This window comes from Daphnia pulex, chromosome 2, assembly GCF_021134715.1.
Source record: "Daphnia pulex isolate KAP4 chromosome 2, ASM2113471v1".
In the NCBI taxonomy this organism is placed as follows: domain Eukaryota; kingdom Metazoa; phylum Arthropoda; class Branchiopoda; order Diplostraca; family Daphniidae; genus Daphnia; species Daphnia pulex.
Genome location: NC_060018.1, coordinates 1,717,802 through 1,743,331, shown reverse-complemented (window position 1 = coordinate 1,743,331; position 25,530 = coordinate 1,717,802). Strand labels below are relative to the sequence as shown.

Here is a 25,530-nt window from a genome sequence, read left to right as displayed (position 1 = left end):
CGGTTGTATTTCTAGATTAATTTTCGATAGTTCCCACCATACATTTCCATCCCACAATTCCCGGTATCCCGATCCTTATATTCTTAGTTGTGAGTGTTTATTCTCTGAATTGATTAAACGAACACACAAAAAGAACACACACGACGAGTCCGGATTTGACGAGTCGGCAGTTTCTGGCACACATCTACCGTCTCATGTTATTTGAAAAACCTAATTGCCGGCCTATAATTGGTTTGAAAACGTAGACGGGGAAACGAGGAAAACCCAAATTTATTAGGAATATCAATAAGAAATCTCGGAATCTAGACTTTATTTCACTTCGCAAAAGATTGTACCGCTGTTTCTTCTTCTCCTATTTTTCGGTACGTTTCACACAGTTTCATTTCTTTCGCAATGGAATTTAGCGAGTGTGATCGATGAATCCTGTCGTGTGGGGGGATCATTTTCTCGGTAAATAGGCTCTGAAGGGCGAATGTTTACGTGCGGTCGATGTCGGGACAACACCGCTGTGGTTTGACGACATTTTCTTTCTCTTGATCTCTTTCGTTCCCCATAAAGACCCGTACTTGTCTACTTTCGTTTCTATAACATGCCCGTTCTACTCCAATATCCCCTCGGTCCCGTTCAAAGGAAAAAAAAAAAACGACTCAACTTCCAAGTTCCCAGCATGTGTTATGGAGTACGGTTCGAAAATAGTCAAGACTGTGTCCACAAAACGAACGTTGCTGTGTCACTAGTCCATTTTCCTGGCTCTCATTTTCGCTTTTATTATTTTAATTATTGCTATTTGACCTGCAGTAGTGAGGAGAGAATCCAGTCAACTCCGAGGACTTGTGCGTGAAGCAAACAACGCAAACCACGGGATATGACAGTTTTCTTTTCCTGAAAGATTTTAACTACAACGTAGCGCAACGACAAAGGTAATGCGGCGGTTGCCTTGCCAACCATTTTACGTGTTGGCCACAACCGCACAGTCTTCGATTCTTCAACGTATTGAACGATCCAATGTTTGGTTTTTGAGTGTTTCATTTTGTATTAGAGACATCCCAAAAAACGTACGGTGAACTCACGCGAAAATTCCCGAACGGAGATATATGGACAATACAATGGATGCGGATGCGCTACACAAGATAACGTGATAATTTGACGCCATTGTTTAGGTCGTCTATACTTGCCTCACCACACGACCTCTAGATCGTAAAATTATTGTCTATATGTACACAGCACCTTTTGAGTAGAAATAAATTGAAAGCATCGTCACCGAAAGAAACGCCCCAACTCATCAACGGTTCCCCCAATCAACACACACTAAACCAATAACAAATAAGAGGAAGTAGGTGAAGTGAAAAAAAAAATAAAAATAAAATAATAAGGAGTATTAAAGATCAACGACGATGTTCAATGCTTATTTTCTGCTTGTGTGAATGATTCCAAGTGGAAGATGCGATGATAATGACATAACGACCGAACAATGAAGGGTTGATGAAGCCAGTTGACTTCAAATTAGATGGTAATTTTTCTTTCCCCCTTTTTTTTACACGACGATAAAGTTCCCGCCAGACGATACAAGGCATCACGGTTGCCAGAAAGTGTTGGCTGTCGCGTCGAAACGAATGCGGAAGAAGACGAAAAATCCGCCGATAGATAGAGTAAAAGAAATAGAAAAGAGAAAATGGTAAGAAAGCGAACATCGCAAAGTCATTGAATACGAATCCAACAGATGAAAAGTAAATCTAAATGATTACGGGATACGTAAGTAAATAAATAGAGCTTTTGATCTCTCAAGTGCTTCATTTATGTACACTGTGAGTGCGCGAGGAAAAAAAACGGCGAAGAGTCTTTGCGATTTCAAAAGAAAACTCACCTCGGTAGTGCATGTCTCGGTGCATCGTGGCGCAGGCCTTTTCCCCTCGCTGGATAAGAAAAAAAGAAAACGAATCGAATCAACCTGAGTCTGCGATCCAATAACAAACCAACTAGAATAGCTGCAGTCTTCCCTGCTGTGCCGTAGCAAACCAACTCTACAATACATAATTACCACGAGTAAACTTTAGTTATGGGGGGACACACAGAAGTGTAGATCCACGACGGAGACATTACGGAGTTGAGAGAGTGGACGAATTCGCAAGTTTGCACATTGTTTCAAGAGCGCATCTCTTCCGTCACACCCCGGAGAACTTTGCCGACGCAAAGTGACTTTGATCGTCAATAGCTACTGTATGTTTAGAGGAATCACTCAACCATCAAGAAACGGGCGGGGAAGAAAACCAAATCGGATTGGCTCTCGTCTTGCATTTCCGTCTGGCTTCTCTTCCCCCCCCCCCGTCTCCGCTCTTTTCTACACACTTTGCAAAGTTGCTAGACTCAGAAAGCGTAAAACTTGATTAGCTTATCAACAAAGTCACAATCTTTTCCCCTCTTCGAGTTCTCACTCCCTCCCGATCCTTCGATACGTTGTTTTGATCGGTAAATAAGAGCGAAAGCATATAGAGAGCGACGAACAAGAACCAGAATGGGGAGGGAGAGTAAAATTGTAGCCGAATATGAACAGCGCCCGTTCCCGATCGAATTGCTTTCCTTCGCCCTCTTCACATCCGAAATCTGTTTGAACTCGGAAGCTTTTTCCAGGATGAAACAGACGGTCATACGAAAACAAAGAAACAGGAAATGAGGCAAAATGGAATCTGACATCCTGTTTCTACAAAAGCGCTATTTAGGGAGTGATCCTATTTCTATCGACATCTACATCTCGCCCGAGTGGCAACAACATACAAACAGAGAGAGAGAGAGGAGACCTCTTCTTACCTCTGATGAAGTGAAGTCAATATTAGTGCGAACGGGTCGATGATGAGTGGGTTGGATGGGGCGGTAATTGTTGCCCATGGGATCGCCAGTCACAGACAAGGACGGCGAAGAAAAAGATGAAGATTTGATCTGGTTGTGATTGGGATTGGGCGAACCCCGCTTCAAGCCCCTCAAGGCGTACAACTGTTGTGAAAAGACGACAAACAAGTGCTGATTACAACCGGCTGTTGTCATTCACATTTACAGCGAAAGAAAATAAGCAAGACCTGTTGTTCCGTGATGTAAAGAGGCCGATTGAACACGATCCATGTGGATGTTTCTTGGCACGCCGGAGTCGTGGCTGACCCTTCGTACGTGATGTAGTAATCTGTCGGTGGTAAGAGCATTTTGAGACTCAGCGCCGGCATGGGCCGCTCTTGGCCCGGTTGGAGCAATCCTCGCTTCATCTTTGTCGGACCTGCGTTTTTTCCGAGTTCGATCGATCGATCATGTAATAACAATAATCAAATAACGCAATACAAATATTGATATGACTTACCAGGTCGCTCGATTTTTGTTATGTGTTCCATCAAGAGCCGAAATTCGTTCGTCTGTAGCGATGCATCTCCGATCTAAGGACAAAAAGGAAACCATTTCGTCATTGGAAATAAAGAAAAGAGAACAATAAAAAAAAAGAGAATGCCAAGAAGGAGTTCAAGCGGCTGACAAATTTCATACAAGAAGAGTAGAGACAGTTGATTTATGAACTTTGGGGCAGGGGCACATCGGGAAAACCGCTCGAGTGGGTGGTGTGGGAGAGAGAGCGACCGCATACATATATTTACAAACGTACACCTAAGGAGTAAGAAAAAAGAAAAAGGGGGGCCTTGTGTATGTGAAGCGGCTGGGAGGAAAGATGTAGAAGGAGCGGTCGCAGTGGCGGCGGGGCGTGTCGGGTTTAAATGATCAATTGACAGACGGAGCCGGGAGTTGGGCGAGTGCAAAGGGAACCCACCAAGGCACTCGCTTCAATGACTCCCCGGTCCCGAGTGTCGCGGCGGTCGCCTTAAATATACGAGAAAAAGGGACCCAAAACCAGGCAAAATAAAAACAGCCGGAAATGGGAAGGGCCCCTGGTGTAAGAGGCAAAAGAGACAGGGAACTCTAGAGAGGTAAATAAATAAGAGAAAAGTGGAATCATTTCCCAGAGGTGAAATCCTTCATGTCAAGGATGGCCAGCCAGCTGCCGTAAATCAAATGGTGAAATGCCATTCTTGAATTAAAAATCCAACAAAAAGGGAAGCCAAAGTATAAATATCAAATAAAAAATATCTGCCAGAGAGCTGCCAAAGCTCTCTCGCAAGTAGGAGGTGGAGGTCACACCCTTTCAAGGACTGGACTGTCCATGTCCAGTAGCGATCATGTTTCCGTCTACCTGCGCACATGTATTCTCCTTGTCAATTATTCAACGGACATCGATTGCGGGCAACGTCGAAGAACTTAGGGGTGCCCAACAAGTCAAAACCATCGCCGCCAAAACACCCTCAAAGAGCAGCGAAAACAAAACACGTCAAAGACAGAAAAATCAATGGAATTGAAACTCGGATGGAATCGCGTTGGCAGATCGCGTTTGGCCAGTTAATTAGAAGCTGGTTTCAGAGACGGCTTGAAATGAGACAGTGAAACAGTCGAAAACCACCGCCCAGGTCATGAGAAACGGTAGACGTCCGTCAGAAGAGGGGAGCGAGAAACAGTCGAGCGGGATCGATTTGGGTTAGTATAGGATGCTGATTTCAATCCAATCGATGAGACGCTCACGCACTTGACGTTGAATAGATTCACCTCCCATATGCCTACTGCTCTATACCGTCTGCCAGAGCCCTCCATTCTTATCGCACTGTCTATGTACATACATCCGTAGTCCTTAATTCCCATTCTCTCATCACTGATGGGAAATAGGAAACGAAAAAAGTCCAAAATAAGAACAAGATTGATCGAAATTGGATACGTAACGAAGAAATAGCTTGTGTAGCTTAGATCATAGTCTACGTCTATCTCGATCGGCCATCTCAACCCTGCCTCCACTTGGGTCAATTGGACTCGCCGGCATAACGAACGTCCATCGCGTGCGGTAAACTAAAGGGAATAAAATACAAAAGAAAACAGCGGGACCTTCCTACATGGACTTCTAGCGCACGAGACGCCTTTGCGTGCGTAATGGCACACCAAAGATCATCTGCCAGACAGTTGTAGAGAATAGCAGCATATATGAATAGCATTGAGCTATGCATAATACCATTTAACTTTTACTGATTCAAAGAATAAAATAATAAGACAAAAAAAAAGAGAGATAACAACACAAAAGCATATCTAAAACTGTTAGAGGCGGATACTAGCGGTATCGGGAATCTTTAAACTTTCAATTCGTAAAATTGCTAGTAATGTACCTGGATGAGAACGGAGAGTGCAACGATGCCGTGCGGCGACTCGAGCGCTTCGCTGTAAGTGCTGTAAAGTTGAGTGTTGAATCCAAAAACTTGCAGCTAGATCGTCAAAAATTGATTCGTTTAGAGAAGAAAAAAAAAAAACACGGTCTATTATAAACATATTCAATGTGCAGCGACTGAATGTTGTAAAACAACATTGATGACGTCCACTTATTGTATTTACGAGGCCAATTTTCTAAGGACTTTTGCCGACGATAACTGCCCTTGACACTTACTTCAGCGGGAAAGGCCCGGCCGGCGATCATGTGCTCCGATCCCGACTGATTATTGAGTCCAAAGTGCAGCGCCATCTGGTGCCACTCATATTTATATGAAAGCGGTCCTCCTGTCAAGTTGATGCTCGGCTTACTACTATTGTCCACCGTGAAGATCAATCCCTGGCCCATGTTGCTCAAATAGCCCGCCACCTGACCAAAGATGATAGAAGTTAGATCGAATTATAAACAAGCAAGCATGTCCAAGCAACGGCGATAGACCACGACACGACCACGAACAAACGAGAGCTAAAATAGTAATAACTTCCTGTAATGAGCTCGTTAATGAAACGATCTATGTGTTTGTTGTGTGCGGCAAAGTCGGGTGCAGCATCGAATATAAAAATCGTTTCGATTTACTCACAACACGCAAACACGGGGGCCTAAGTAACAAGAATGGAAAATCAAACAGCGCAGTGCGGAATTGTGGGATATGAAAGCTGGGAATCTTGCCATTCCAACGCGAAACGCAGGAACGCACAGCAACCCAATGAATAATTATCAGCCTCGGTCTCTCCTTTCAGTCGAACGAACAAGGGCTCCGTAGTTGCATAGGGATAGACGAGGTGGGAGATGGTGTAAACTCTTGAAACTAATGATATACAAAGACGAGAGACAAGGCGTTCCTGGTGATGTTCAAAGTTCCCTCACCACCACCACCTATCTATCTCTGCATTTCTTTTCCTTCGTGTGGTAGTTATAGAGCGGTAAAGTCTATCTCGATTCCTCTCATCTCTTTCTTCTCTTTCTCCTCCGACATCATAATCACTCAACACACTCGTCATTAGCCTTTCCCGCCGCTTCGGGAAGCCCTTCATTCACTTCAATTGCGGTGGTGATATGACCCTGCAGACTATAAGACGCGTGCAGTGCAGCGAGAGATATAACGCTAATGCTTCACATTATTCAAAGTGATGTGGTGGAACTCGACGGCCTTTCTCAGTGTTGATCCGCCCCGCCCATCTTGATTAGTGCATTATGGGCCCCCCTTGATCTGTGTCGGTCTTTTTCCCAAGGCTAGTCTCAATCTCGGCTCACTAGGAAATGCACATTGTAAATCGAGCGATGGCTGGTGGTCCAGTTAACGTACCGCGTTCTTGTCGATGTGAAGCGGCCGCAGATTGGGATCGAAGAGCAGCTGAGACGGCTCGATGTTGATGGGAGACTGGCGGCGACCGCGGTTGCACATGGACCATTCCGGATTGATCAGACCCCAAAATGCCGGTCCTAGTGTCGATATCAAGACAAAATCAAAATGGTTTATTCAAAATGGGTTAGATAAGCACGCATACATAGATGAGATTGATACTAGAACAGTAGATGAATAACACGAGATAAACAGGAGCCGATACAATAATAATAGGCTAAGAAGAGAACCACGGGTTCCAGCTATAGGGGATCGATGTCAATACAGTTTGCTGGCCTTCGACTATTATAGGAAGAAGAAAAGTAAGAAAGGGTCCGGAATGGATGTAGTGGAGCGTTCGATTTGCTTTGAGCGGAATCCAATTTCGAATCCAACTCTCCCCTAGAGATTGATCAAGTCTGATTCGATTGGCGCCATAGCAACTGATGATCGTCGTCGAGTCGAGGAAGAAGCCGAAAAAAAAAAATGGCAAGCAAAAAAAAAAAAAATAAGAAGAAAATAAAAAGTAGAAAGAATCGAATCGACATCCCTTTTTAAAAAGAGCAAGAAACAAGGGAAGGAAAGACAACCTCCCACGGTACAGAGTACACCCAACTTACATCTAAAAGAGAGAAGGAGGGAGAAAAAAAAACTGATTAAATTCGATCGCACACGGTTGCGTCGATGGATGGTCGACCAAGCGATTGGGAAGCCAAAAGCCCCAAAGGCCAAATATATAAAAATAAATAAATACAAAAAGCCGCAAAGAGAACTGCGGACAAGATCCTCCTGTGTTCTCCAAAAGAGAGAGGGAAAAAAAAGTGAGGGGAATCCTTGCCGTTGAAAATGGGTGCCGATGAAGAGGAAACGTTTGCCTTGTCCCGATGTAGTCACGATAGCGTAGGAGAGAGAGAGAGAGAAAGAAGGACGATGTGTAACTGTAGTAGGGGCGGCAAGAGTGATCTCCGGGGACAGATAAAAGCTGAGAGGCTTTCCTTGCTCCTTTCTCTCCACAGTGTCGATCCCACTTTGCTCCTTGGCATTCCCGTTCGTTTCTCCCTTAGCTGCTATCTGCTCGGCTACGCTCACGTCGCTCACATCCACACAGGCACAAGAGTCAAGTCGCTCTCCTTGCGCGTCCCTTTCCGTCTCGAGGAAAATGTGGAGGCCCTTCTTCTGTTTTTTCCCTGTCGGAGTGACGCAAGTCGTCTCTCGTGTTTCTTCCATTCGCCCTGAAACCCCTGCTCCGTTAGTCGACGTGAAACGCCCCAGTTAACGAGCCATTGTCAATGTACCGCACTATCCACTATGCTTTATGTTTTGTGCTGTATGCGGCAATAGAAATAGACGAGACGAAATACAAGAGAAATACGGCCGTCAGATATAGAAACTAACACAAACACCAACAAACATTGGAAATGGGCGAGAAGAAAGAACACAGAGAGTGGAGGGGGGTGTTAAAAGAGAAGAAACCTTTCAACTGAAGCCCACAATATTGATTCCCGTCGCTGATATACACAATGAGCCATACAACCAATTCTAGAAATTGTAGTGCGCCAGTAGAGCGCAGTTAAACTGGGGAATAATAACAATTTCGACCCAATTTTCTCTTCTTTTCTGGTTGGAAAGAACCCGACAAAACGAACAGCGTTGGCCTGCGCGTTTAACTCGGCTTACATGTAAATCAATTGCACAATACATTTTACGTAACGATGGAGTAAAAAAAAAATGTCTGAATAGAATAGGATATACTAGGAAGGTCAATTAGATTGATTGGCTCACCTGAGATGCCTTCGTAGGTCCACCAATCTTCCCACGAAACAGCTGAAGCCCCTGCGGATATTTGTTTTGTTATGAACAGCAGCGGCGGCAGAACCATGTGAAAAGAAGAAAAAAAGAGACGTGTAAGAGTGGGGAGGAGGAAAATAAAGGAGAAATAGAATCAACAATAGAGACGCTTTGGTAATGGATGTCGATGCCGGTGAACGGCATGAGCGTTGAATAACATGGAATAAGAGATAAAAAGGTTTGACGGGTGAAAGGCTAAGAGAGAGAATGCGGCCCGAATTTTACAAAAGAAGTTTCTGGTTAAAAAATACAAATAAGGGAGGCAAGAAAAAGAAGAAGAATTTGCTACTTTTCTTTCAAGTCGAGTTTACTTTCATATGAGGCTAATTGATGTCTAACAGCCGGGTTTCTAGAATCTCGTCAATACTTTCAACTTTTCAATTCTTCTGCATCTGCTAACAACGCGGATACCAAGTCCAAAGAGCAGAGCACACAAAAGTATCAACACTATATATGTATATATAGATCCCTTTTTTCCATAGAGGGTCAGTGATTTATTATTTAATTCACTCGCCGAACCGCAATGACTTATGAGCCAACGGATCAACAGCGAATTTCAAATTCTAAACAAAAAACGAAAAAATAGCCGCACTCACCGCAAGAGGCAGAAAGAAAAGAAAACCAGAAATGGAAGAAGTAAGAAGTACACAAAATAACGAAAAAAAAAGTTTGTTTTAGTATTCGGCACGTGAACCCAACGTTCTCCGAATTGGTCAAAGAGGTTTGGTCGGCCTGCTTCGTTTCGGCGGTGCTTCCCAGTGTACAGTAGAGTAGACGGCGACCGGTTAGAATCGTCAAGCATCGCTGATTAGCTTTCTCTTGCTCCTCTACCATCTCAGCAGCCCCACCCTCATCTCTTTTCTGTTTCTTCTTCTTCTTCTTTTACGATTTTTTTTTCTCTCTCTCGGTTCGTTCTGTAGTTTCGTTACTCCCTTGTTACAAGAGTCAACTCAGCGCAATTTCGATGTGCATTAAGCTCGAATCACCGGTCCGGACTCTGTGATTTTCCCCCCGTGGAGGTTTCGCCGTGAATTGGTGAAGGGGGGAAGAAAAAAAGAAGAAAAATAAATAAAAGAATGGCGAGAGAAAATAGCCACCCCAATCGTTTGCTCACTGAACTAACTACGCAACAAAGTAAAAGCTGTAGACGGATGGCGAGTGAAACTGAGATACAGCAGCTCAGTACGTAACCTAAACCTAACCGAATCTACCATTCCCACTTTCTGCTTAGTAGCTTTTGTTTTTCTTGTTTCTCTTTCTTTTTTTTTACTGCCGAAAGTAAAAGAGCAAAAAGGCAAGCCACAAGAACTGAATGGTCAGCCAAAATTACTAACGAAGTTGCCGCTTGTGCAGGAAGCCATGGAGCAACGGAGAAACTGGGAGAGCAGTCAGGTGGATAACTGATTGATTCGTTCCAGGTAAGAGGTAAGTTGTCGGACGATACGGGGGACGGAGATCGGCTGCGTGAGGTAGAGAGTGGTTTCAGCCCCAAGTATAGATGATCGCAGATGTGAATCATGACAGGTGAGCAATGATAGGCTATAGTAGATCCTATACTAGCATTCGCTAGTACCCCACTCACCCACTCGGCTTATCATTCATACACTGACTATCTAGGAAATGGTAATCAAGAAAATGGGATCCCCTTCAGAAAGCGTCGTGGGCAGACCGAGGGCTTTATCCTCATCGTCAACAACATTTTGTATTCCACCTGCTTAAATAGTTAGCTATGATCATCTCTATTTCTTTTCCTCGTTTCTCCGTGCTCATGCCGGGTTCATATTTGATTGACGGTGCATCGAGAAGCTCTCGGCAGAGTAGAAATAAGAGACAAGATGAGCGACTGGCTCGGCAAGCGGAGCTACGAGGCTCATGCAGCAGCAGCAAGGGCTCGTTATCCGGTTAAGCGTGGATTGGCCTGGTCTGAGACGCGTGCAAACGCCGCAAGCATCACCCAGCGACCGTCAAAACACTCGGAGATTCAACGCGCCGTGACTCGCTCGTCGTTACGTTCGTCAACGACGAATCCGTCGTTATTAGCGTCGGCCCAAAAGTGAATCGATTTCCCTTTGAACGCGGCTCGGCAATCGACGGATGACGAGGTTCAATTTTGTATTTTCCACTTTTTCACTTTTTTCAGCCGAGAGATAGATCAAGCTCCCGATTTCCCTTTCGTACAGTGGACAATAACGCGGCGTCCAAACGATTCTTGAGGTTAAAGTACGAACTGATCTCAAGTGGGATGGAATTGCCTAAAGGCATGTCTATCATTGGATATCGCCATCGAATTGACTCTTAAGTATGTCGATCTCAGTTTTGAAGAATACACCTGCATAAAGGCGGTATTATTAGCCTTTGATTTTCAACTAGTCTGGAGTTGGGATGCTTTTGAGTTGCACCGAGAGTCTACATCCAAGGCTATATATATACACACACGCATGATAAAAGTTCCTGTCTATTGCGACGGGACTTGACGATCTCCACGGATGAACGAAATTGCCTAAAGATCCCATCCCGATAAAACCCTTAGCCCTATTTCCAGCTTCTATGCTCAAACTCAGACGTCATAGGCTAATTTGAGTCATGCTCTATTCCGGAATCGATGGAAAGAAGGCGTCATTTAACTTTAAGCGTTACCCTGATGATGAGAATAGTTGGGAACTCCGTTTTCCATTACTATTACCGGACAATTGACTCTCAAATTGAAATATAACGGACATTTAGAAATGAGGCGCGTTTTGGAGAGGGGCGGAAAGAGTAAAGTAGAACCGGTGAGCTGCCGAACTAACGGTGCTGGGGATTTGCTGTTGTTTGCTTATGGACACTCGACTAGCTGCTTTATAGCGTTTCGCTGCATTGACGACGACTGCTGGATGCCTCTTGGCTCCACTGTTTACCGGGCCAGAGTGAATAGCCGGGCAAAGAGGTTGAGCCATCAAAAGCAGTGGGGAGATGGCAAGGCAAAAGAGAAAGGTAGAGGAGAACAGACAGAGAGAGAGAGAGAGAGAAGCTCTCTCGACTAATGAATTCATTAGCTGATTTGTTGTGGCAAGTTGTTGGCGCGCGGCGAATCGCGCATCAAAAAACACACACGGGCAAAACCTCCGCGCTCTCTCTCTCTCTATCTTCCTATATACGAATAACAACATTTAATACTATTTGGCACTTTGACGTTATCACTCGGAAATCAATGGAATAATAACATATATACATGTGTGCACATCGCAGTTAATTGGTTGCACACTTGACGGATTCCCGGAAAGCTACGACTTGTTTTCAGGGCAAGAAAAAGGATATCTGGGTCAATGTACATTTCACCATCAATTGGCTTGTTGACATTTCGAGATGGATCATGGATGGATGCGTACCTTGAGGCTGATGATGAATGAGAATCCAGGGCATCCAGAAACCCTGCAGGGCTGTAAGAAACAGTACAGAAGACATGTAGGACTTGTAGAATGATGAGGAGGAGGAGGAAGATGACGATAATGACGAGCTGGTCACTGCTGTTCTCCTTTCAAATCGCCCGCCGAATCCCAGAAGGCGTTGGACGACTCCCATTTCTGGTTATAGGCTTGTTAGACTAATGAAACACAATGATGGATGAGTACCAATTTTGTTTTTGTTTTCGTTTGCAAATGCCGAGAAGGTAAAGGAAAAACAAAAACTGTCCAAGTGTAAGTAGTTGTGGCAAGAGTAGCTAAACTGTGACTATTATAAAGCAATCGCAAAGTTGCAGAGTGTAGAAACGGACTTAGTGTATAGAGGGAAGAGAGAGAGAGAGTAGTACGTCAACGGCCACTTCTGACTGGCTTCTGCCACCTTGTTGACACGCAACGGCGGTATATACATCTATAAACGCCGACACGGCCGCGCCGGCCGGGGCTGAGCAGCAGTGTCTTCTCCTTCCTGTGGATGGAATTGTTTTTGACCTCCGATGCGCACGCATACCTCTTCTCTGTTTCTCCCCCCTTAGTTCTCCTTAGTCTCCATGTATATGTCGTTCTCCTATTTCCCTTTTTGGCTTTATTCTCTCTTTCCTCTTCTTCCTTTATGCTGCTACCTGTACGTACGTTTGAACAGTGAGCAACTGTTTGGTCTTTTTTTGGTTCTATAGTTAGTCTTCCAATCCCCCAGTCTGATTTGCACACGTCACCAGTCATCTCCTCCCGTTCCTAGGTTGATGTTTTTCCTTTATTCTCGCCTTCAGTTTGACGGGCACCTATATCGCACGCCGTTTTCTTCTGATTTGGTTTCGAAATTTTGCCTTTACCCTTTGCTTTTCCCCTCGTTTTACGCTGATGGAAGATTTCGCCCACCACTACCGCCCTAAAAAGAATTGCATGTGGGTTTGTTATAATAAGCTAACGAACGAAGGATGCTGCTCTCCGTTCCGTTCGACTGGTGTCGCCTAGCTTTTTCGTTCATTTCCTGCTTCTTTCATTCCGCCCACCTCTCTCCGTTCCCGAGACATGGTTCTCCCCCCATTTCCATCCATCGAATTATATACGCGAATATATTCTCGGCATTACTTCCGACCGACTCTTCCAGCTGTATACACACGCCGTATATCTTAAACTTAATGCCTTCCACTTCAGTACGTCCCTTACGATGCTATTCTCGGCTCTATTTCTAGTTTCATCGCCGTCATTTTTCTTCCGCCAGACAATTATTTCATTCAAAATTAAGCTATCAAAAGGGACATTTTTATTCTCCCCCCATCGGGCTGTACCAATTAGTCGGACCGGAACTACAATATGAGCGTCAATTTCTGGAAAAATCAAGATGTAAAACTCGAGAATGTCGCTATTCATTGTCTTTTCGATTTGTTTCAATTTAATGTTTCAACAAAAAACTTTTTTTTTTCTGATGATGATGACAAATCAGCAATCATTAGCGAACCGAGCTAATGAGATGCGCTATCAGCGCCTCTCTTATATTTCATCCTATCTTTGTTTATCCTTGATATTTATATAAGCAGAATGCAGACGACTACACCCCGTTCTTTCCCTCTATCTTTTTTCCGTTATTTTACACGACAAATAACACGGGAGAATAAGATTGGAGGAAAGGAGGAAGGAACGCCAACAGCAAAGTCCTGGCTTTTCGCTTATCGATCTGCAGGCCAATTACGTCAACGCTAAAAAAATCCTTATGTTGATTGTTGTGCCTTATCTATCTCCTTATCTTATTTGTATTCTGATGCCCCGGGATTGGTTCCCAACCAGCAAAAAAAAAACAAAAACAAAACAAAAAGCAAGAGAGAGAGAAAAAAGCTCCCAGGACAACGCGAAGATATCAAATTGGATCATTCGAGCTCTACCGCTGGGCTCATTTCTCATTTGACTAATTTCTCATTTGTATTCGCAGATTTAAATCGAGAAGATTTACCCAAAATAAATGTTACGATTCAGAAAATATTGTGATTGCCGCCTGAGAAAAAGAACACCAGGCTCCCGACACCTTTACACACCCGAGTCACTCCACTCCACTACTACTACTACAGCAACTACTACTACTACTTGATGGATATCGACGAAACAAATGAAGAAGATGAAAGGAATGGAGAGAAGGAGCGCACAAACAAAGCCTCTGCCGAATTTTTCTTCTTCACGTGTTGTTTGCTGAATCATAATCAAGCCGACATCAAGCGAACTGCGAGAAATCTCTATACATCTAAGCCGTACTATATATATCTACCGAGCTCGAAATACATGTACGGCCGCATCAAAAAAGACCAAAAGGAAAAAAAAAAAAAAAAACAAAAGAACAACCAGAAAAGGGTAAAGCAAAGGTTTGTTGTTCTGAAGAGTTCAAAGATGAGCAGAAAAAAAGGGCAATGCTTTGGACATTATACAATGGGAACGTTGATTGTTTCCCGTATAATATAACCTACACCAGGCGAAACAAAAAAAGAACGCGAGAGAAAAGGTCAGAGAGCCCAGTAGCAGTTGAATATTCGACTTATACTTGGGCAGGCAAAAAAAGGGTCGATGCGATTTTCTCTGTCTAGATTTAAGGCAAGTGCCTATAGAGTGCCTTTATGTGTAGTGAACAAGTGACTTAATGTAACCTACAAATCCTTGGCATCAAAGATCCGCAGCGAAAAACAATGGGGGAGGCTAGAAAATACAGACAGTTTCCGTCTGGTAGATGCGTCCGAAATTCCCATAGAGACAAACCGATACGATACGACAAAAAGGGTAAATCAATAGAATCGCATAGATGGAATAGCTAATCGATACTAAAACAAGAGTTTTAATCCACGAATCTACTGTCAAACTGTCAATTTTCAATTCTCGGTTGCTGCTGAAGTTTGACCAAACGTCGGGCGCATCACGCGAATAGCGCCGGGAATAAGAAAGTGGGAAGAAGCAGACATCTACCACCGAGTTACGATACAGGAGGTGAGGGGAGACTGGAGAAGGATGTGGCACTTGGCCAAACGGCGACCCATCAGCCCCAAACAGCAGCAGCAGCAGCAGCAGGTGGGACGCTTCTCACAGTGCTTGATATTCATTTTGAAGCTTTTCCTTCTACTGAAGAGTCGGTCGGCGCCCTCCTCTACACGTCTCTCATCTCACGATGTGCTGTCCGCTTGAAAACGTCACCGCTTTCTCGTTCCATCCACTTTCTAGTGCACCGATGTGAAGGTCGCCAGCATTCTCATCGATTTATTTTACTTCATTGTACAGAGAGACCAGAGAGGCCATGGGTGATGTCACCTTCAGTTATAGATAAAAATGTGTCTCCTTCACACGGATCGGCTAAGGAAACTCTCGGTGCCAAGCCGATCTCGTCGGAACATTGAAGGCGACGCGAGCCGACAGAGTTGAGCGACAACATCCAAAAATGCTTTTCGTTTTTTAGGGAAAGTGGATTCGTTCCACGAAATGCATACGACTATAGCGGATAGAATAAATACGGCGGAGATTCGTGATTAATGAAGCCTGATATCATCAACACGAGATGCTCTCATAAATAATAACCGGCACGAAGTGCAGTCCATCCATCAGGAAATAAAATAATCATACGGGAATCCCACATCTAGTTCCTAGTGCCTTCGGTTTTCTTTTTTTTCGTGAATGATTGAATGCGCTGCGATTCAGACACGGATGGCGCTCGAGCGATAAACAACAAATGACCGAAAGCAATTGGCTGACAATTGAGATGAATAAAGACGGAGCGTCATCATTTTTTCAAATAAAAACCAAACACCTTTCGTTTCTAATTTCTTATGGAAATTTAAAAGAGAATAAAAGCGGGTGTGATCCGATTACAGCCGCATCAGAGCCCTACTTTGAGGCTTTTCTAGATTGTGACAAAGAGAAAATAAACGGCATCAATGCGAACGTAGAAATTAAAAAGTAAAACGTGACTAGACGAAAAGGATCAAGTGCAGTAAACCGACAAGCAGCAGATTTCCTTTCTTTATTGAGTAGGTGGTCACATCACGAGATGCACGTGGTATTTGCGAGACATTCGATCTCTTTCGAAAAGCATTCCCTTCAAAACATATTATTCAAGGTTTCGAAATCACGAATTCCGTGAATTATTTAGTCAAAAGAGCAACGGATCTGCAGTTCAACATCCAGGTGGTGTAGGCACACCCTGTGGACGCACATGAAGAAAACTGGAGGAGTTGAGAGAGGGGACAGGGCAACAACAACCATCGATTGACAAGCGGATAAGAAAATGTCAAAATAATATATACGGTAGATATATAGGGAACCCGATGTATCAAATAAGAGAAAGACACGCGAAACGGGTAATGTGTACAGTGGCCTGTAGGCCATCCCGCCTCTCTCGCCACCGCCGACCGACACGGCTGTGTGTATCGCCATACTTGCCTGTCAAGGATAGAGCCTTTTCGTTATAGTGGCCACTGTACTACACATCGGCCGGACTAGCATCGTCCAATTTGAAGTAGTTGGTCACGCCAGCGGCCTCGTCAGTCCGTCCGTCCGTCCGTCGTCGCTCTCTTTTCATCACTACGCGAGTCCTCAACATCGGCCAGCCAGCCCAGTACAACACGAAATCCATTTATTTATACATTCCAAAGCCGTTTCTTTATAGTGAAAATAGCCAGCTATAGATATAAGCATACACACGTAGATATCTTTCTCTCTCTCTCTTTTTTTTGCTCATACCCCCCATCCGACTAGGACCTTTAGTTCGGGGTGGAGCAGACCCAAAAAGAAGCAAGTGGAAAAAAGGGAAAAAAAAAGAAATGGCTAGAATATAAGGCAGGTGCTTTACGATCGTCGTGCGGTTAACGAGGCCGCTGGAATTCTGACCCGGTCTCTTTCTGTGGCTCCAGTTTGCATGTTGAATGGCTCCCGTGAGGACAAGTCGTTCGTTCCTGCGGGATCTTCTCTTCTCTGTCCCCTCTCTATTTTTTTTCCTCCCCTTGTCCATGTATATATTATTCCTTGACTGTTCCCTATATCCTCCGCTGCTAGACTAGACCGCGTGGGGGGGAGTGAGAGAAAATAGGGACAACAACAAGAAAGAAAAAAAGGAAACGAAATTGGGGAAAAAGAAAAAAAAGAAGAGTCTTTTGCGAGTATATCCATTCTAATGAGATACCGACACGACATTTGACCAGGGCTGGTCACTTTCAAACCCAACATGACGCGTTTATACTTATATATATATGCTAACATGAGGCTTCTTCTTCTCGTTTCGTTTCTTGGTTTTTTTTTTTTGCTTGTTTGTTCCTTTTGTTTGTTTCTCTTTTACTCCCGTCGACATGTTCCTGCTTCACATTACGAAGCATTAAGCGCAGTGCATAATAGATGAAAGAACAAGGGCATTTTTTGACGGTAGTAAACGAACGAAAAACGTTCAGGTTCGACGACAACAAGAAATCAATAAAAACAATTTATCACATTCGTCCATTTGTCAATCTGATACCGACATTTGGATACCGTAATAATTTGGGGCTTTCGTGTCTTCCGTGGAATTTTTAGTACCACCAGGAGATCCGAACCCCCAAGAGGAATCAATCAATGAATTATCGTACAAGGTACGACTGCAATTAAAGGATGTCTGGCACCGTAATCCAACGGGGTAGGTAACCACCAAAGGCATAATAACGTCGTCGAGAAACCAAGAGATTCCATCAGCAGGCACTAAACCGAGAGAACCAACGAGCTGCTGCCACTAAAACGTGGATTAACGACATGGCGGGAAATGGGTGGTTGATGGTTTCCGCGTGAGGCTTCACCCTCTTTCACGACCGCAGCACTCTAATCTTTTTTGTCGTTGCGTGATGAAATGGGACTCATTTGTTTATTTTACCGACCGGTTGGCAACTTCTTGGCTTAGACAAATCAAATCAACGGCCTCCAGGTCTTGATGGGACTTGAAAGTCGCGCCCGAAAACTTGGCCCATCTCTTCTTCTTCAAACTGTTTGTGTGTGTCGCCAACCGTGTCGGACATTAGTAGGCTAATAATCTTTTTCGGTCGACGAGGGCGGGAGAGGGAGCCAAACAAAGTGTCAATGCGACTGTGCCAAAAGTGCTTCCATGCGTACAGGTTACCGCGAACAAACGGGACGCCGCGCTTTCACCTAATTACACACACTTATAACAACGGCAACGAGTTACCAAGGACAAGGCTACAGTCGGCACGACTTGCCACCGCAGTTGCCAACGGAAAAAAACCCCTCCCCGTCAGAGCCCCAGGAATATAGAACGCCCCGGCAAAGAGCCTCGTTACAACTCTGAAACTAACTGCAACTAGCTAGACACAGCTTTTGCTTTGCTGTATACAATTTAACAGGAGTACTAGTAGTGCCAGTAGTCGTACAACAGTGTATACATACAGGGAGCCAAAACTTGCGAGATGAGGCAGGGAACCGAATCCCGGAGATTGCCGGACGAGGGAAACTTGGCACTCTTTGTGTATCTGCTGGATTCATAAGAGTTTCATCCGAAACGGGACGCTTGGGCCTCTTTTTGAGTGGTGTAAAAAGATGTTGCTCGTAGCCCGTCTCAAAGTCAGAGACTAGTCGGCTAAGCTTTTGTAAGGGGAAAAAGAGAGAGAGAGATGTTGTACACGCAAGCCATCACCATTACAAGAGCAGAGAGAGAGAGAGATGAAAAGAGAGAGAGTCTGAGCATAGGTATATCTCCTGGGATCCAAGGGCGTAGGCATTTCGGGCTAGCACAGCCCCCATCCACCCTCGCACATCGCTTTCAATGCGGTGCGCAATTCCAACACATCATTTGCATAACAAAAGTCAATCAATGCGCCTCTTCTCTTTCTCGCGAAAGATGTTGTGCATACCCAGTCACACACACAGAGGTACGAAGTACATGCAACTTGATGCATAATCTATATGGCGAAGCCAAGCTGGGAAATAACCACGCCGCTACATTGACAAATAGTATAGTCGAAGCTAAAAGGAAACGGGGGAAAATAATGATTCCCAGAGTTTCGTGTCACCCGTTTGATTTTTTTTAGTTTGGCATTCAAATGGGTGCGGCAAAGAAAAATGAATTTGAAAGTGGGATGAGAAAAAACCTGAAAAAGAGAGAGAGACCCCAAACAAGAAGGAAAGTAGCGCTGGGGATAAAAGAAAAATAGATAACAATAGAACCGAATGTCGACTAGTTTTGTGTCTGCAGTAACAATCTATACAACAAACAGACAACACAGAAGAAGGAGCGAAAAAAAAGTTTGGTGTTTCGTCCAGAGGAACGAAAAGCCAGCAAAGCAGTGCGGCCGTTGATTGTGTCGATTGAAAAGATGGGGGAAGACGAATAAAGTACCGGGTGTGTAGTGAGTAAAAGTTTTTCACCTTTGCCAGCCCTCCCAATGGAAAAAATAAAGAGTTTCTACAGTGGCAAGAAAAAAAGCCGACAGCCCGATGGAATAGAATAACGCTGGAACGACTTGGGACACACAGAATATACAAACAATTCCATCATGTCACGGGACATGTGCCGGAGTCATCGATCAACCTTCCCAGGATCAACTCTGACCGTTTCCCAATCTATGTCCTTTTCATGTACCAGTACCTACTACACCTTGGGTGCTGTAATCTACGCGCAAGTTACATTAGATGTTATACACATATTATTAGATAATGCATGTATGTACAGTCGTGTGTGAAACTATGTGGAATGAATTTGTGGGGCGATGAGGTGGTTATCCGAGCTAGCCTTCCACCGCAGAGTCACGTTCGTTTGCTGCGAGGAGAGAAAAGAAAACGATGGGAACATGACCAACTGCCTGCCATGTCTATCGACTGGCAGAGACTATCGTGTGTCGACATCGGCGCGCGTGAAAAACAGTGGTCGGAAATAACGACGAAAGACGAACACCTATAGACACAGGGTAAACAGTTTTCACCTGGCAGGCACACGCCCATCCAGCACCACTAATGCAACATTTCTCTTTTACCAAACTCATTATATTAATTAGCAACGACTTTTTTTTTTCTCTCCCCGCAAGAATATTCAAACTACAATTTGTTGTCCCTTTCTTCTCTGCACACGTGTGTGCGCCACCACCCCTACCTATTTACGATATCGACTGATGACGTCATGAATGAATCATAACATTCGTTGTACATAATAATAAGAAACAAATCTAACGTCCCCAAGTTGACCTTAACAGGGCCAACCGTTGAAAGAAACTTACAGGGAGGGACAGAATTTTGATCAACAATCAAAACGATCGGATATGTAATTACAAAACCTTGTTATTCTCCCTCCCTCCCTCCACTCTCCCCCCACCTCCAATTAAAAAACCAAAAGGCGTTGGGTATATGTTACGTTTGGAGTCTGCCAGAAGTTCTCGGTACGGGTATGAGATACTTGTGATAAATGGTTGGCCCTTGACATCGATCCTTGCCTTTTTGCTTACTTCCTTCCTTCCTCTTTTTGTTCCCTTCTTTCACTTTCTCTCCACCCTCCTGGGCATGACTCTCCACTCGAGAGTGCCGTCCAACACGACACCGTCGGTTAATTAGAGCTCGCGTGACGCATATAACCAGAGTGGAATACCAGACGGAGTACAATAGAGAAAATCGGGAATCTTGCAGGTATATGAAAACAAAAAGAAAGGATGAGTCCAGAGACGCAGGATCGAGTTCAAAATAATCTCTCGACGATATTCTACAAGTATCGAGGCAAACAATAAGAGAAGGTAAATCAAATAAATGGAGATTCTCTCGATGGCTGTTTGGCCTTCTAGTTCAGATCACGGTCAAAACTCTCGGCCAACGTCGGTTGAACGGGAAGGGGGTAGTGAAATAGAGTGTCCTGTTCACTGCTCCAGATTCAAGAGATGTACAAAGAGTCGTATACATAGATTCAAGATATCATCCGATACTTGAGCAAAAGAGATATGAAAATAATGGAACAAGAACCAAGTTACTACTGCTGTACGCAGCAACCGGCCAAGATCAGCAGTCAGGAAAAGTGGACTACCCTTGAGCCATCACGTGGCGTAATATTTCTAAAAAATGTTTCAAGATTTCTCGACGAGGGCAAGAAAAGAGAGTGGTACGTCACATTTCAAATGCAAATCCCTATGCTGTGAGTACACAACGAAGAAAAAAGCCGACCATCCCCATCTTGCAGCCATTTCTATGATTCGCCATTCTTTTTCTTTCGAGGGGGGCGTGGTTGTGTGTGTGGTCGTTGGACGAAACACAAAAAGAAAAAACGACAAAGACATAGGAGAGATCTAACGTTTGCTAGAGCATATACGAATAATAAATCTTACCTTTTCCTCCATCTCGAATGGCACGCGGCTTCAGACGCAGCAGAAAAATGGAGCGATGGGCGCGTGGCTTGGGAGTTTAATGGTCCTGGAGGGGGTTAGAGCTCGCTGTTCCTGCTGCATAATCTCGAATTGCATTTGACCAGCATCAGCTGGCGATGTCTGTTGGGTATTTGAGTCCACTTTGTTACATGTATAGTATATACGCTGTTGCATTCAAAACTATTAGTATCGATCTCTCTACATTCCATCCGCGTGGACACTGGACAGTCTCACTCTCACTAGTCTCAGCAGTAACCAAATGACTGGTGCGCTCTTTTACCGCCAGATGTCCTTTTCCTATTTTCCATGCAGCGTCGCCAGATGTCTAGACTCGAGCTGAAATGAGAAAAAGTTTGAAAAATAAAATAAAATATATTATATCCTGACGACGATGACGATAATAACATAATAATAATCATTAAAAAAAAAAACATGACAATGATGGTAATATAATAACAGAGAGGCAACAAAGTATTTCTTCTTGTTTATTTGTTCCGTGCAGAAAGAAAATGGCGCCCAAAAGAGGTAGGCCCAAGCGGCCAGGAGCGTAACAATTTCTTGAGAAGAATAGGCCACAAACCGCTGGTCTTTTCGAAGCGTAGTTATTAGGAATAAGAAGAATAAAGGAAACAACTATAAAATCGAATCCCGCCGATGAAAATAAAAAAGAAGAAACTGTTTTTCTTGTTTCCCAATGGCCGATCGAATCCCGTGTCGTCGAGATAAACGAACGAAAGGAACAATGCAAATTTCCTGGAATTGCCATCAGCGGTTCCAGGCTATTGGAGCTCCTGGCCGCGTGCGCTGGACGTCGACTGTAGTATAATTAGCTCTCATCATTCGACAATGACTTTTTTTTGTGGTGGAAAACATTATGTGTGTTGTTGTCCGTTTCAAAGTGAAGTGAGTACGCTTGCGTTATGTTGTCAAGCTGTTGAAAACTTGAAAGACCTATTAGATTATATTTTGGGGAATTTTTAAGAATAGAATATAATGAAAGATAACCCCAAGGTGGAGCCCAATCGAGTCTAACACAAAAGCGCCGAGTGCGAATAAGAATCTTGTCTCTATAGGCGCGTAATATAAAATCAAGTCGACCGAGACTACGCCCATTACACAGACTGGGACGTTTTCAAGTATGTCACGTGCCGGAGCAAACAAAATGGGCCAAAAAAAAAAGGGAAAATACCATTTCGGGACTTTGAATTCAAAAAGGAAATTCTGAAAATCAAATGGGCGGTGAATCTCGCCGGATCTCGTCATCGACTGACGAATCGTTTTAATGGCCGTTAGCTGATACGTTCGTGAAAAATAAATACCGAGGCGACATCGTTAAAGGAATAAAAAAAACAGCAACACGCCCCGCTCACTGCTGGACAACAGCGGACCACCGAGAAGGGAAACCATTAGATGAATGTACTGCCAGCACATAGTACACTGGTGGCCAACATGAAAACAAAAGAGAATGCGTAATGTTTAAGTGCGTGTGTGTGTTTTTCACTCGAAACCCATTATATAGCGACGACTATGCTGCTGTGTCAAAAGCAATTGCGGTATTTGTTTTACATAAGGTGCTGTGTCTACTTATATAGCGGATTGCAACTGAGCATTAAACGGCCGTGGTGTACCATATCCAACGGACATTGGAATTTCATTTTGAAAAGATTGGAAAACTTCCCTCTTTGATTTCGTAAAATTCCCATTTTTTTCGTGAACAAAGTGTGAAACTCTAGGGCTCGTTAAGGTCTACTGTAGACGTTCGCCCATCTTTTCTCCGGGTGTTATGGCTCGGAAGACGAAATAGACACAAACGACACAAACAAATAAAGCATTAGATACACATGCACACCAGCAGCAGCAGCATCAAAATATGGAACGGTAAAGAGTTTTTTTTACAGCCGGTCGAGTCGGAAAAAGAGAGATCACGTCGTTTGGGGGGGTTTTAATATTATTATATTCGTCTTTGATATCGCGTCCTCTCTCTATATAAATGTAAGACGACGACGAGGAACAGATCGCGTCGTCCAGCAGCAGCAACTAGTCACCTGTCGAGTTATCGTTTTCGACTCGTCATTAAAAAAAAAGAGGAAACAAGAAAAGAAAAGGGGAAAGAAATAAATGGTGATGGGAGTCGAGAGTTAACAGCCGTGAGGAGACGGGACAGACGACGATTATGCGCGGTGGGTATTTGACAGTTTTGAGCCCCGAATTATAAAGGCAATATTATGATGACATAGGCGCCTTCTCATTCGATTTCAAACGTGCATATATAGCTACAAAAATCTAATAGCTTTTTGTGAAACTAGAACCGCATTGGAACTGAATTTTGATTGGTGATTTCCGAAGCTTATTTAAATCTCCAGCATTGGTAAGATTTGATGATGTTACACTGGCGGATATGTGTTGGAACGAAGAGGAGGAATTAGCTCAAGAGACGATTTGGTCGGTAGTTGATGCACGGAACGTACTATATACATCTAGACTCTGTTGTCGAGCGTTTAGAAGTCTAGAAGGTGCTCGTAAAAATGATGCTAATCTAGACATTCTTTTCTTTCTTCCCTGGAATATAAGAAAATTGAGGAAGAAGATTCGGCAGTAGGAGAGAAGAAGAGAGAAAACAAAAACGTGGGGGAAAAAAAAAATAAAGAAGACAAGAAAAATTAAGTAAATAAAACACCAGGTGGGACACATATTTAGAAGATGAGTCGGCGCGGTGCGCGGTGTTGTAAAAGTCGGCGGCCGTGGGGTGGATATATAGGAGGACCGAGGTACGGCGGAGAGCATCAGAATATTGCGTCCAGCAGATCCAACACTATACGACGGCTCCTCCTGCTGCCTGTCCGCGTTATATTCTTAATGAGTTTGCTTTGGCCACCGATGTCTACTCTTATAACTGCCAGTATATAGGCTATACTATACTAATAATAACAGTGTAACTCATCTCCCGGTGTGTATGGGAGTATATGGGCTCTCTCTCTCTCTCGATCTTCTTTTCTTTTTCGAGCTTCTTAGATTCTTTCTTTTTATTTTTTAATCTCTCGACTTATAGTGTAGTAGATAAAATCGCCTGTGGGCGCGGCGGCGGCAGCCATGGTGATGTGAGATGATGATGAACTCGCATCTCTTCTCCAGCACGCTGCCCCAGCTCGTCTATGTACATCGCAGCAGCATCAAGAAGGAGAGAGAGATGATTACTCTGCGTTATTCTCTGATGTGTGCTGGGCGCTCGCCGAAGACGACCGCGCGCCACAGCATGTGTGATAATGTCTTCATTACCGGGGCATCATCATCATCAACGGACGCGCCGCGTTCTTAATGAAATATATCAAGACAAAAGTCGTAAACATGTCCGACATCGGGGCCCGGCCACGCCAGTTACTACATATCGTCGGCTATTTCTTTTTTTCTTCTTTCTCTTCTGTTTTTATAAAAGAAAAGAGGAGAGATAACATTAACGAATTTCGAAGAGAGAGAGAGAGAGACTAAACAAACGGCCGTTCGTCGTCGTTTCTCAAATTATTTACCTTTTGTCTCGCACAAAAGAGAGAGATTCCCAACTGTTGATGTGGCAACATCAATCAAAAGTCAGATTAAAAAGTCTACCTCAGAATATTAGCACCACCATAGAGCCCTACACAGCACTATATAGCAACATATTGTGTAGGCTATATCTTATGTATAGCTGCCGGCTCTCTATATAGCAAAACATAACAACCTAATGGAAAAAAAAGGAGAATCATGTGAACTGTACGGTGATCATTTTCGCATTTGACTCGGCGAGGATGGTGTGAAGTGCGGATCAATGGATTGAACATGAAGGCATATTCACTGGACGGCTGGGTCACCACCAGCTGTCAATAATAATAATCCATAATGACACCTTCTTGTATAGGCCTATATAGTGCTGGTGACGTTGATGGAAAATATTACAGTGAAAACAGAGTCTAAAGGAATAAAGGCACAATTTTAGCCGTGATATAGTCGTCCAGTCAAAAGAAAAGTCCTGAATTGAAGGAGACGAAGAATGAAAGGTCCCAACTATTACAATAAGACGACCCAGCAAAAGTCAGGTGAAATGTGCCCATTCCGGAATAAATGCTTAACACAGTGTGTATAGTATACACCGGAGAGGGAAAAAAAGGCATCAGCCATCCAGGAATGCAATGCAGCGGAAAATTGGTACTTGCTGCTGTATGTGTGTGTGTGTGAAGAGAGAGACCCCACTCTCTC

At 43.9% G+C, this 25,530-nt stretch overlaps 1 protein-coding gene across 1 annotated transcript; it reads right to left on the bottom strand.

The window, feature by feature from the left end:
• Positions 1-1,008: 1,008 nt before the first annotated feature.
• LOC124201513 (carbonic anhydrase-related protein 10-like) lies at positions 1,009-21,542 on the bottom strand. Its single transcript, XM_046597762.1, has 11 exons — positions 21,262-21,542; positions 11,888-12,102; positions 8,454-8,504; positions 6,636-6,772; positions 5,507-5,698; positions 5,232-5,327; positions 3,344-3,416; positions 3,072-3,262; positions 2,806-2,988; positions 1,865-1,913; positions 1,009-1,596 (listed from the first exon to the last, which is right to left on the bottom strand). The coding sequence occupies exons 2-11, from the start codon at positions 12,078-12,080 to the stop codon at positions 1,574-1,576; spliced, it is 1,188 nt and encodes a 395-aa protein (XP_046453718.1). The 5' UTR covers positions 12,081-12,102; positions 21,262-21,542; the 3' UTR covers positions 1,009-1,573.
• Between the last annotated feature and the right edge of the window lie 3,988 nt (positions 21,543-25,530).

What these genes read in the sequence shown, in the direction of transcription:
- LOC124201513 (XM_046597762.1), bottom strand. Translation starts at nt 12,080, where the DNA reads ATGGGAGTCGTCCAACGCCTTCTGGGATTCGGCGGGCGATTTGAAAGG. An exon ending in AACAAAAATCGAGCGACCTG is followed by an intron (nt 3,263 to 3,343) that starts GTAAGTCATATC and finishes GAAAAAACGCAG; the next exon opens with GTCCGACAAAGATGAAGCGA. An exon ending in TTTACATCACGGAACAACAG is followed by an intron (nt 2,989 to 3,071) that starts GTCTTGCTTATT and finishes TTTTCACAACAG; the next exon opens with TTGTACGCCTTGAGGGGCTT.